Genomic DNA, 13,453 nt, shown 5'->3' on the forward strand with positions numbered 1-13,453 from the left:
GCGCGCTGTGTGTCGCAAATGTGGGCACAGCAGAGAAAGGGACAGAAACTGTCCACACGTCTGTTAGGCAGGTCGCTGTGGTGTCTCGTCTAGTATTGTGTGAATAGCGGCCAAATGCAATGCCGTGTCAACTGGACGTTCACTCCAAATATGAGGTGCATGCGACAATCCGATTCCTATGAGCCAAAAGGAAGAATTGCACGGACATTCATAGTGAAATTAGTGCTGTGTATGGGGAGTGGGCCATTTCCCAGCAAGGTATCGTAAAGTGGTGTCATCAATTTGAAGCCGGATGCCCGGATATCACGGACAACCATCTCGAAGGCAGGCCCGCAACGTCCGGGACCCGTGCAAAGGTCAACAGTGTGAATGCAATCATTAGACAGAACCGGCGCATTAAACTGAGAGGAATCGCGACGCAGCTGAACATGTCGTATGGCAGTGTGTTGGCCATTGTTCACGAGGACCTTGGATATTGTAAGCTGTGTCAAAGATGGGTCCCACTTCTTCTCACCAATGAGCACAAGGGACAACGTTTCCAATCCTCCCTGGCATTTTTGCAACGCTATGCCACAGACGGTAACGGGTTTCTATGGTGAATCGTCACAGGCGATGAAACATGGGTCCACCACTTCACCCCCGAAACGAAGTGCACATCAATGGAATGGGTGCACCCCTCATCACCACAACGAAAGAAGGCCAAGGTTCAACCTTCAGCCGGTAAGGTTATGGTGACAGTGTTCTTTGACATGGAGGGTTTGCTGCACGTGTAATTCATGCCGAAAGGAACGACGATCAACGCGTATTGTCAAATGTTGCACCGGTTACGTAAAGCGATTAAAGAGCAGCGCCAGGGGAAATTGAGCGTTGGTGTGATTTTGTTGCACGATAACGTAACATCTCACAAGGCCTGCCAAACGAGAGAACTGCTGCAGCGTTTCAAGTGGGAGGTCTGGCAACATCCACCCTACAGTCCCGACCTAGCGCTATGTGACTTTCATCTGTTCGGTAAGCTCAAAACAGAGCTCGGTGGTCGACGTTTTCAGACCGATGAGGAAGTGAAGGCCGCTGTCTCCGAGTGGTTGCAGAACGCTGGAGGAAATTTCTATGCATCCGGCATCGACAAGTTGGTTGTGCGTTCGCAGAAATGTTTGGAGTCTCTTGGAAACTATGTGGAAAAGTGACATTACAGTGTATGTCATTATAGTCGTGTTGCTGTTGTATAGGTGGTGTAATAAATGGCCATAACTGGGAAGTGCAACTTATTTTCTGATCTGCCCTCGTAGAAACTGAAATTTTCTTGTCCTTACCTTTCTTGAAAAGATGAAATCCCCTGTAAGAGTAGAATATATGGAAGGCATCTGCTTCATTTCATCTGCCTCAAAATCAGTAGCCACTCGATGACATACTCTTGTTAGCATATCAAGAAACTCGAACTCTTCATTTTGTCGCATCTCAGCACAAAAACTACGGATAAACCATGTTCCAGCTATAGAATCCCTCCAGGAGACAAAACCTTTAAATTACAAAGCATTTTGTGTAAATAACTTGTGTTCTGCATAATGAACTCTGCAAACTTTCACTAATATTTATATATTTATTTTTCAGAAAATATGCTAAAATACTCAGATGTGACAATTACTAAAAACAGATAGACAAACTGAAAATTAAATCTCAGATTCTGTACATCCACACATCCTTCTTAAATAAAAAGTAAAAATTTTCAACAGTAATCCAACAAAGTAAATCTATTCAGAAGCCATCAAACTTCAACTTACACCTAAAACAAAATCAGTTTTGGCAGTGTTCTCCTTTTTCCACTAATTTTCCCATATCCTAGCAGGTCACAGGTGTAAAATGTGATGCACAAGTTGGCTTTGTCCTGTATTACGGATGGATGTTCTTCCTTTTGCCAACCCTAAGTGGAGGGATGCATTCACTACTTCCGAACCTGGCCAGGTCTGAAGCTGGAAATGTCTGACCGGTATCAATTTATAATTTTTTATATAAACAAATTATAAAACAGACAGCATCACTGTCCAGGAGTTAGCATGGTAATTTCACATACACAAGATTAAGGACTCAATCCCTGCAAAAATTGGCAGACTTTTGAAGAAGATAGCATGCCATGTTATTCATGTTGGCATGTAAAAGAAACTTGATTAACACATTAAAAGTCAACTTGGCACAAATTTTCTCATCATTCTGACATCCACATAGAATTCTCAATTTTATTATGCAAAAGGCTGTCTGTATTTAACCCAACAGGGACAGAGTGTTGTGCATGACTCATCATGCAGCAATCATCTGCTAGTGCAGAGTGATGTTCTATGCATGCCACATGTTCCACCTGCAATGAGCTTCAACATCTCAGATAGTAAAATAAACTCATGTCCTCATCCCGAGGTGGTGAAACTTTCTTCAGGCACACTCCCAATAGAGGTGAGCTGTGTGCAGCATCACATACCAATCCTCCTGCAATCCTTATATTTCTGGCAGTACCGGGAATCAAATCCGGGCCTCCGACGACAGCAAGTAATAACACTAACTGTTACGCTACGGAGGCAGACAACATCTGATAGAATGTCAATATTCCTTTAGCTAAGGCACAAGGACCTACTGTATTTCACAGACAAAAGGTTAGAAATCCCAACTTGAAAAGTGTTTTAAATCCAACTTTAGCAATTAAAATATATTCTATATGAAATGAAATTCGCCAATTATTGTACTATAGTCTGAAAATTAAATGAGCTGACACAATTTTTAAATATTTTTGAATAATTACCTAGATATGTACAAACTACTTCTTTGTCGTTTAGGCCTACTGAGGACCACAGGGCTCATATCTACTCTTCGGTAAAGTTGTTGCTTTCTTCTTCTTCCAATACTCCTTCATTTGCCGATTATGAGCCAGCTTTCTCTCCTCTGTCCACTTAGTTCCTGTAGTCTTCTTACTTGTAAGGGACGTTGGGAAAACTCCATGTCGGATGGCTTGACGGAACAGTAGTCGATCATGAGTTTGTCCCAGTGGGATATCTAGTTGTTCCATATCCGACTTAACTGACATGATCCATTTGTTCTTCGAAGCCTTGCCTCTTCCTGTGACTGTGAATATCCTGTTGGTGAGCCTTTCAGAATCCAGACGGGCCAAGTGTCCATAAAAGGTCAGGCGCCTTTTCCTTATAGACGTGACGATGTCCTCCTAGTGTTCATAAAGTTCATTATTATGGCGGATTCTGTAAATGCCTCCTTCCTCTCTGATTGGTCCTAATATCCTCCTCAGGATCTTCCTCTCTTTTAACTCCAGCTTTCTGAGTGGGCCCTTCCTGGCCATTACAAGGCACTCTGAAGCATACAGAACAGATGGTTTGACGACCGAGTTGTAGTGTCTGAGTTTGAGGTTCTTGGAGAGACACTTAGATGAATAGATACTACGACATGAGTGATAAGCCCTTTCAAACTTTGTACATCTGGCAAATGGCTAGGTTCTCGCTCTGATTCGCAGAGATCCATTCTCCCAAGTACTTAACTGCAGGTATTTTTCATATGGTAGCGTTTGTGAGAGGAATTGTAGAAGGGGCCTCCTTGATATTGGTCATAAATTCAGTCTTCTGGATGCTGATCTTCAGACCAGTCTTAACCGCTACACTATAAAGACTCTGTAAGTTGTAGGTAGCCTCTTCTATATTGTTTGCCAGTAGAATGAGGTCATTGGGAAAGGCTAGGCACGGGACAATGAGGTTGTCTCTCTTGTACCCAAGCTTCAGTCCAGCTCCCGGTGGTAGCATCGTTCTCCATTCCCTAATGATCTTTTCCAGGACACAGTTGAAGAGAATGCAAGAGAGACCATCACCCTGTCTAACTCCTGTTCTGATTGGAAAGCTTTCGGATAGTTCACCTCTGAATCTGACCTCGGACATCGTGTTCCTCACAGTGGCTTGAACTAATCGTAGGGTCTTCCCATCCAGACCAAGTTCCCATAGTATGGAAAAAAGGGTGTCTCTGTCCACAGAGTCATAAGCTTTCTGAAAATCTACTAGGACCACTACCCAGGGATGTCCACCTTGGCTTTTGTAATTGAGAACTGTCTTAAGATTGTGTATCTGTTCCGGACAAGATCTAGTCTTACGGAAACCAGCTTGGTATTCACCTAACTGTAAGTCTAGCTGTGTGGTGACTCTATTGAGCAGGGCTACAGAGAGTATCTTGCAGGTAATTTGTAACAAGGAAATACCTCTATAATTGTTGAGGTCTGTCTTACTTCCCTTCTTGTGGAGGGGATGAATCACGGCAGATGTCCATCCTTCGGGTAGGGACTCTGTTGTCCAAATGTCCTTTATGATTTGATGGATGCTCTGCAAAGACTGGTCATCTGCATGTTTCCACATCTCGGCAACTATGCCGTCTTCACCTGAAGCCTTGTTGTTGTTGAGACCACCGATGATGTCCATTATTTTTTCTCTCGAAGGTGGTTGAGAATCAGGATTCCTGTGTGAAGGCTCATGGAAAATAAGCTTTTCTTTAGGTTTTTCCATGCTTAGTAGCTTCTGGAAATAATCTGCAAGAGTTTTGGTGCAGTCTTTATTGTTCAGTTGAAATTTTCCATCTGGTCTATGGAGGATGAGGGTAGGAGATGTGTACTGGGTCGTTTGCTTCAGCCTGTTGCATTAGGCTCCTGAGGTAATTTCTCTTGGCACTGCGGATGGTGTTAGCTGTAGCTTTTCTTTGCATGAGGAAGGCTTCATAATTGGCTTCAGTTTTATGTTGGTTCCACCTAGTCCAGGCTTTACGCCTTTCTTCTATAACCTCATTACACTTTGTACTCCACCATGGGTGTTTGCCTTTGGTTGATGAGGCAGGGATAGTTTCTTGAGCGGCATCCAGCAAGGCCTTTTGTAAGGCAGGCCAACCTTCTTTCTCTGTATTCTTCCTGAGGGTATCCTGAAAATCACAATCCTCATCGTGCACTTGCAGAGTGTTTAACCTTGGTATCTTATGACTATTTTGGAGATTTGGTGTTTTCCTAAAGGGTTGCATATTAATCTTGACAAGTGAAAGGTAGTGATCAGAGTCTATGTTGGCTCCTCGTAATACCTTGATGTTCTGTATGTCCATATGATGTTGCCATGCTATAGCAACATGGTCTAACTGGAATTCGCCAAGCATGGGATTTGGACTCTTCCAGGTTTTGGCCTTTGTATGTAGACGTTTGAAGGCTGTTGATTTCAGGACTAAGTTGTATTTGTCACAGAGTTCAATGAGACGTTCTCCATTTCTGTTTGTTCTCTAGATATGTACAAACATTTTACATTCTTCACATAACATGTTAAAATATGTAATATTATTAAAAATGTGGAAAAAGTATGGAATATGAAACACAGGTATAACCATATCAGAACCAAAATTCGCCGACATTTTTCATTTCCAGTTGTCTATGAATAAAGTAGTGGAATATGTAATTGCGGCCTATTAATGACATCAGTGATAGAAATTGATTGCAAACCTGGAATGGGACATCACTACATGGAGCTCACCATTTTAATGTCTTGTTAAATATGGAGAGGTGGTTCGATGGGACCTGAAGAATTCAGCCAGCTGAACAGATGAGTATCTGAAGCATAATGTAGAGACTTGTAAATGCTCTACAGGGAAGTGTATGGGAGATAAAATTTATTCCAGTAAATGTATCGCAGTAGTCATGCTTCTTTGATGTAATATCGTTATAGCAGTGTTCTGTAGAAATTCTTGATTGAGTTGATTTACTCTTTCTTAGTGTGATGGGTTTGTCTGAGAGGTAAAACTGTCATATTACATGCTTCAAAAGTATTATGAAACTCAAGTAGAAGCTGTAGCACTGTCTAACAAATTTATATTGAAGTCTCCCATTATAATAACATGTTCATAGTCTGACAGAAAGTTTAGTATTTCTGTTGCAAGGTCGGTCAAGTACCTTATTTATGTGACTTGTAAACCACTTCCAGCAAGCAGTTCGCTCTAGACAGAGTTTTCTCCACAAACCAAAACTCCAGCTTGCATTCATACTGTGAAGGTTAATGGCTAATTACTTCTGGGTTGAGATCTCTGACAACATAAGCTGCCACCCACCACTGTCTTTTCCCTCACAGTCATTTTGTGGGAGGACATATTCATCCATGCAATAGCTGAACTGGGACACTTGCTGGTTAACCACATCTCGGACATAAGAATTGCATGGAAGTGGTGTGAAGAAAACAGGTTATGAATTTCATCCATGTGCGTGTGGGACAGCAATGACTGCACATTACAATGACAAACATTAAGCATTTTTGGAAATTGTTTCACAGTTTCCTTCGCTCTGTCTTCCTGAGATAGAGTCAAAGCCAAATTTGTCAAGCTGTTCTTTCCATTGCTGCATTTTCTCCTGGAGGCCTTCACATCGTAAATGCAACAAGAAGATGTCATCATTGTAGAGGAGTAACCATGAGTGGGGTGTTTGCAGGTCACACATAACAGTGTCCGTGCTAAAGACAAACATTAAGACGGAACGTTCCAATTCCTGATGTACAGGAAATCCATAGTGAAGGGAGGCGATGTTCCTCTTGCACATCGGACTGTGCTCGACGTTGTGGTTCAGTACCTGGATCCACTGGACATAGGCTTCGGGGACATCGTGGAGCCACAGAGCATACCAAATGAATGCGTGTGGGACACAATAGAAGGCCTTCTCCAAGTCAAGGAACACTATATAGACTCTAATTATTGCTCAAAATTTTGGATCATCGTGTTACATCTTAGAAAGCCACTACCCTGAGTGAGAATCGCATTGCAAGGTTTAACTTAGTGCGAACAGCTATACGCATTGTGTGGAAGTAATTGCTTACTCCTAAACATCTAGATATGGGCTAATAATTAACCCAACAATCCGGCTTGAACAGAACACTGAACTAACATTGGGTACAAATGATGAAGAGGAAGCAATATATGACCCAATAATGCCATACTTCAAAGAGACGTACATAGGAAGTGCACGTATAATATGTGTGACCTGCAAACACCCCACTCATGGACACTCCTCTATACTGGTGACATCTTCTTGGCAGATTTATGATGTGAAGGCCTCCGGGAGAAAATGCAGCAATGGAAAGAACAACTGACTACAGACTACCTGTGGTAGAGGGGGTAGAGTCCAGGATCTAATATTTTCTTGCAAACTCTTGGTGTTTGGGATTCTACATTTGTAGGCTTTCCAGTTGCTGATTTCCAATCCTTGTATCCTTTTTTTTCTAGGACACTTATAATTATTATAACAATTTATTTTACATTTTATGGCCTTCATTGCACCACTTTAGTCAATTATACAATGGATTTTTCTATTTTCTCTCAGCCCAGTACTTCTTCATTCGCTCAGATCTTGATTTTCTCTCCTTGTCTGAAATCATTCCCATGGTTTGTCTGTTTATCTTGGTCTATAGTCTGGTATCTATGTTTTTGAGTGTCTTAATTCTGTGGGTCTTGTTTTTTAAATCAATATTACAGGAACAAACATGGAGTACATTGAGTTCTCTCAAGAGGCAATAGTACAATAAATAAATATATATTGCTACCACAGTCTTACTTATGATTAATTCATACATGTTCCTTGTATTCCATGCTACCAAAAATAAAAAAAATAAAACTGATATGGCTACCAATTGAAGCTGCCTGCAAGAATAAACTTAAAGAGATTTAAAATTTCAGTATTTAGATTGCCAGTAGTACACTAGCATATTTCTGCTGTATAGGTGTCAGAATGGAAAGAGACACCAAGATAATATTGAAGAAGATAACATACCTTCAAATGTGCTGTGTACTATAAGAAAGTCTGCATGTGAGGGTATTCTATAAGATGTACTTGAATCTGAATCACGCACAACTTTAGGGTTCAATGTTACCCCAGGGTCAAATTCCATTCCCCGGCAAGCCTGAAATAAGAAATGTACGGCTCAAATCTTTCATCATATCTGTGTGGGAAGTACATTAAGCTACAGAAACAATGAATCACATAACATCAGTATGCCTCTATCAAGTATAAAACAGGCTAATAGGATGCATATAACAATACAATATGATCTTCAAAATATACATAAAATATTTCTGAAAGATAGATACTGTGACAGTTTGCTTCTTTTGGGAATTAAATTCTTTGGTTCTTACGAGTGCTATATCCAACCCTGTGTTTGCCACATTCTGTCACTGTGGTTAGCCGGTTCGAGTCCTGTTGGTCAAAAAAATGTCATCATCAGAATGTTGGCTAGTAGGGTAAGGGAGGTGGTGGTATACAATTTCTAATCACTACTTTACATGCCAAAAGTCTGGATTGAATTCCAAACCTCTCCACAGTGCTCGTATGGAGTGAGGGCATATGACACTGTAGATGGTGATTCTTCCACCAGATGGAGACATTAGGCCTTGACAGACCCCTTGGTAATATTCGACAGGAGCAGGCTATGTGCTAGCACCAGGTTTCAGCCTCTCCCTTGCTACTATCATACATCACGTCATTCTTTTCATCTTATTAACTCTTCTGATGATGTTGACGTCAGGAAGGGCATCCGGTCATAAAAACCCACCATGACAGGTCATCTCACCTCACACCCGACCCCGTAGATAAACGGGACAAGGGTTGGACAAATAAACAATGTGTGCTACGCCTATTATAAGGAAGTAATTTCTACTGGAAATATTTAATAATAGGGAAATTTATGAGTGACTTAGTGGAAATTATTTTTAAATGACAACTTTACAATTAGGTATTCCAATTGAATGTACACTTCCGCTTGTGGCCGAGCAGTGCCTTAACATACCATGTACAGTGCAATCTTTCACTCATTCTGACTTTCTCTGTCGCCACAGACGCATCACCTGATAAACCAACATACATCAGATACTGCCAAATATTTGTATTAAAATGCTTATCATTCTGTGCTAGTGAAGAAGAATTACATCAGGAATTATTACTAATTATTCTGTACAAGTTTCAGTTCATTTCTACGAGGGATTGTTGCCGTGTGAAGAGGAGTGCAACATACATATCAGCATGAAGGTGAAGTCTATCAGCATGTACAATCTATCTGTGATCACGTGCTACTAAACTGCAGAACCGCAGCTGGCAGCGCCAAGATGGGAAGACATCCACCCTGAATACACAAGTCAAGGGCAATCGTCCAAGATGAAATCAACAATCTAAGCTAAGTCGACATTTCCATTATGGGTTAATCTAGATATCTGTTCTGTATAGTAGTAATTTAGTTTACTTTCTTTTGGTGTGGTCTTGTAGATAGTTACTTGGTCTTACTTCTTATTTCTTTTGACAAGCATTCATCTGTGTGTGCTTTATGCTGAAATGACAGTCTTTAGGTGTGGAATATTTTGTCTTAGAAAGATTTTTCTAGACCACGTACTAAGCATCAGTGACAGTGGTAGATCCTCAAATGTGAATCTGTGTGGTATTCTTGTCATCAGTCAGTTTTTAGAGAATATTAATTCATCATGCAATTAACATTACCGAACTTAAACAAAATTTCTGCGTAAATATTTTATGTATTCTAATGATATTTCGGTGATTTTAAGGAACATATTTGCCTCATGATGATATAATTCAATGTGATTGTAATGTTGAGTCAGATGTCAGATAGGTGTGCAATTCTGTGAATGTTATAATTACTATCAGTGATAATTAAGCGTTAGATTGAATCTTTGTTACCAAATTCAATAAAATAGGGTTTATTCTTATGCTGGTGATACTTCATGGTTTTTTTAATACCATGCATTACATGATATGCTGTAATAGATATCAGTCAGATGTATTAGAGTGTTTTTCAGATGAATAATTGTTGAAATTCATGATATGATATAAGTGTTAGAATCAGTCTTTGTATAATAAATCACCGAGCTCGATAGCTGCAGTCGCTTAAGTGCGGCCAGTATCCGGTATTCGGGAGATAGTAGGTTCAAACCCCACTGTCGGCAGCCCTGAAGATGGTTTTCCGTGGTTTCCCATGTTCACACCAGGCAAATGCTGGGGCTGTACCTTAATTAAGGCCACGGCCGCTTCCTTCCCACTCCTAGCCCTCTCCTGTCCCATCGTCGCCATAAGACCTATCTGTGTCGGTGCGACGTAAAGCAATTAGCAAAAAAAAAAATGTATAATAAATCTTTGACACGTACATGGAGACTTATTGGGAAGATAGTGGGAATAGGGTCATTAAAGAGTTGTGTATTGAAGAACGTTGTGTATTCAAGATAATTGTGTCCTAACACATTAATTCAATGCGGTAATGTTTGCAAAGTCTTTTAATATATATTACACCCTTATATTTGAATGATAGAATGGGATTTTGGTCATCACGTGTGTGAAATCACCTTAATGAATTTTATTGAGATTATGAAATGCATGAGAGCTTCCTTATTATATTTTCGAGGATTATCTGTGTAATGATGCACTTAAAAGTGACTCCTATATTTATTATCACTTATGCTCATGACCACGTGTTGACTTTAATAACCATCACCATGTGGCATATGCGGAGTGATCTTTAATGGTGAGTGTGAGAATTTGTACATGATATCACGTTATGTAAATATTTTGTAAATTTCTTCTATAGACATTTCCTAGTAACGACTGTAGAATTATGGTTATGGAATATGTAATACCAATATAAATGGTCCGTTATTGGACATTATAAATTTTCTAACGAACTCATTCCTGGTTGCCAGCGTTTCGCCCCCAGTATGCTAAGTTGGGCTCATCAGTTGGTAAATAGCACACCCACCAAGACGCATGGCTAGTGCATACCGTGAAGGCCACTGCGTAGACTACTTGGAGCCACCGGCAGTGCCAATGCACTATGAGAGACTTTGTCTCATTACCAAAAATTGATGCCTGCCATCTATCAACATCTATATCATATGGAATATGTTGTAGACATTGTGATTTCTTCTGGAATTGAAGCAAGGATGATGTCATTCTTTTTCAGCTATGTGTGTGCCATGTGGGCAATTTATATGTTTGTTTCTCAGTTGGTGGAATTATCTATATTGCCACCAGGTTTTAACGTTGTTTATTGAATTAATTTTCTTGTAAGAGCTAGAGATATTTTTCAGTTTCATTGAGGTGACCACATAACGTAATTTAGTTAAATAACTGCATAATAAGTCATGAACAGATACATTGTTCACGTGTCGATTTAATTTGTATTTCATGATGAAGCACAATTCATGGAAATTACTTTATAAGCTTAAATGATGCATTTCAAGCCAATTTTATGGCTGAAAATTAATTTAAAATATATTTACTGTTCTTTTCAACATAATTTTTTATTTAAAAATGTACCTGTCATTCAATCTTTCCCAGATTTGTACGAGAATACTATCCATACAAGCCTTTTCCTCAAGATTCTTAAAATTGTGCATTCAATATTATGCAAAAACATTAAATTCTGTAAAATAATTCTGTCAGAGTACTTAGGTCAGATTCACATGTACCACCTCATTTGCTAGTATTATCTTCATGTGACCTCAAGAGCAAGATTTAATTCAAACTTTATCTTAATGATCATTTTCATAATCATCGCTAGCTAGGATAGCATCATCATTATTTGAATAAAATCATGTTTGTCTTTAAAAAATTTAATATGCTCTTTTATTTGTCAAATCCTTTGTTATTTCCCCTGAGATTTAAGTTATATCTGTAGTCAATCCCTTACTGAACTCCCTTGAGGTGTCTCTTGCTCACCACTGACCTCTCTACAGGGACAATACATACTTCAAGAAAAGTTATGCATCACTTGTGTATGCCATAAACGCACTCCTCCTTGACCTATGTTGACAAGATGCGAAACATATCGTCCTTTGAACTGTCTAAGCATGTAAACAAACTTGCATACAGCCCATCTATCGCAAGCATACCCATTTCGTTGAATGTCAGTGAGGCAGTTACACGTGTACCTTCATTCAGATAACAGTGTATGGCTTTTCTTTTTTCTTTCTTTGACTTCCTTTTCTAAGATTTTTTTTTTCTTTATAGATTTTTAATTGAAGATCATACCAGTTATTAACTTCACTTAGTTAACCTATGTTCCGTGTTGACTCCAAGCCAAAGCTCAGTTTAAACAATTATTTTCCCACTAAGTGTGTTGTTCCATATATTTAATTATCAGTGGTTTGTCTCTAATTCAGACATCGATAAAGTTTTTCTAACAAGAATGTATTTTTATCCAACACTTAACAAGAGTCTTCATTCATGTGATGGGTGAATAAGATTAAGTGCCCAAGCATATATTTTTTTAACAGATTATAAACATTTTTTACAATCACCTCACATCATGATAAGCATTTTTCACAACTTTTTCTTGATAATTTTTAAATAGTTTCAGTTTACATAATTTTATCCATTTATTGCACTTTAATATGTGGCTGAAAAGGGTCTAATGAATGCTTAAATATCTACCAATTTTTTTTATCATAATCTATTAAGTGTTTTAACATACTGAATTGTATTGACTAAGATGGATGTTTTTAATTTTGTTTTCCTTTTCAAGGGAATTTTGTGTATTAAACATTGGTATACATTTTCTATACATGTTGCAGTAGCCCCTGTTGTGAAGATGATGGCTGTTGGTCCTTTAAAAACTTAAAAGCAGCCACAAGTTTAGGACAAAATGCATTTTCTTGGCCCATTTGACATTCATTTCTCAAAATTTGTAGCAAGGAACATGTTTCCTACTCAAAAAGTCGACAAGCTTCACTGGATCTGTAGCCTGAAGCTCATATAATCATCTCATGTGTGTTCTCGTTATATTTTCCCATCCTTCAAACATAGTTCTTTCATGCATATATGAACTTAGATTCTTAATAATAGGGTCAAAGGATAAAACCAGCGGCTGACTTGTAATTTCTGGATGAAACATCTATTTGCTTGAGAAAATCATTACATCATTGATAAATTGGTATTTTGGTTATCAATTACAACATGGAGTACAAAGAAACCACATCCTTTACTTCTATGATGAAAAGCTTGGTGAAGGTGTGAGACCTAATATTTTCTTTTGAAAAGAAGTATGCTTTAGGTAGTATGAATTTAGTCAACAGATCATAGATTGATCTATAATTATATTTTTCCTATCTTGGGCTGTGCTTTCATTTCCTGCACATTATGTTTAATTAATTCCTGCCTTCGTATTACTGCTGTAGTCACTTTATGGGATAATAGTAATGGCGTGTGGCCTCCGGAGAGTTCTTTCGAGTTGACGCCGTATAGGCGACTTGCGCGTCTGTGAGGATGGGGCCCTGACTAGGATGATTCCTAATGCTTAAGACAAAACACATACCCATCCCCTGAGCCATTGGAATTAACCAATTAAGGGTAAAATCCCCAACCCTGCTGGGAATTGAACCCGGGACCCCCTGCATGAAGAGCCAGTATGCTAACCATTTA

General features: G+C 39.2%; 1 protein-coding gene across 1 annotated transcript in view; it reads right to left on the reverse strand.

The window, feature by feature from the left end:
- LOC137501279 (caspase-8-like) overlaps positions 1 to 13,453 on the reverse strand; it is a 188,708-nt gene that overhangs the window by 157,569 nt on the left and 17,686 nt on the right. The window contains exons 3-5 of the mRNA XM_068228217.1: positions 7,811 to 7,940; positions 4,412 to 4,558; positions 1,311 to 1,516 (exon numbers count right to left, since the gene is read on the reverse strand). Coding sequence (XP_068084318.1) covers positions 1,311 to 1,516; positions 4,412 to 4,558; positions 7,811 to 7,940 — 483 coding nt within the window. The remainder of the gene's footprint in view (positions 1 to 1,310; positions 1,517 to 4,411; positions 4,559 to 7,810; positions 7,941 to 13,453) is intronic.

The sequence above is a fragment of the Anabrus simplex genome, chromosome 6 (genome assembly GCF_040414725.1).
Source record: "Anabrus simplex isolate iqAnaSimp1 chromosome 6, ASM4041472v1, whole genome shotgun sequence".
Taxonomy (NCBI): Eukaryota; Metazoa; Arthropoda; class Insecta; order Orthoptera; family Tettigoniidae; genus Anabrus; species Anabrus simplex.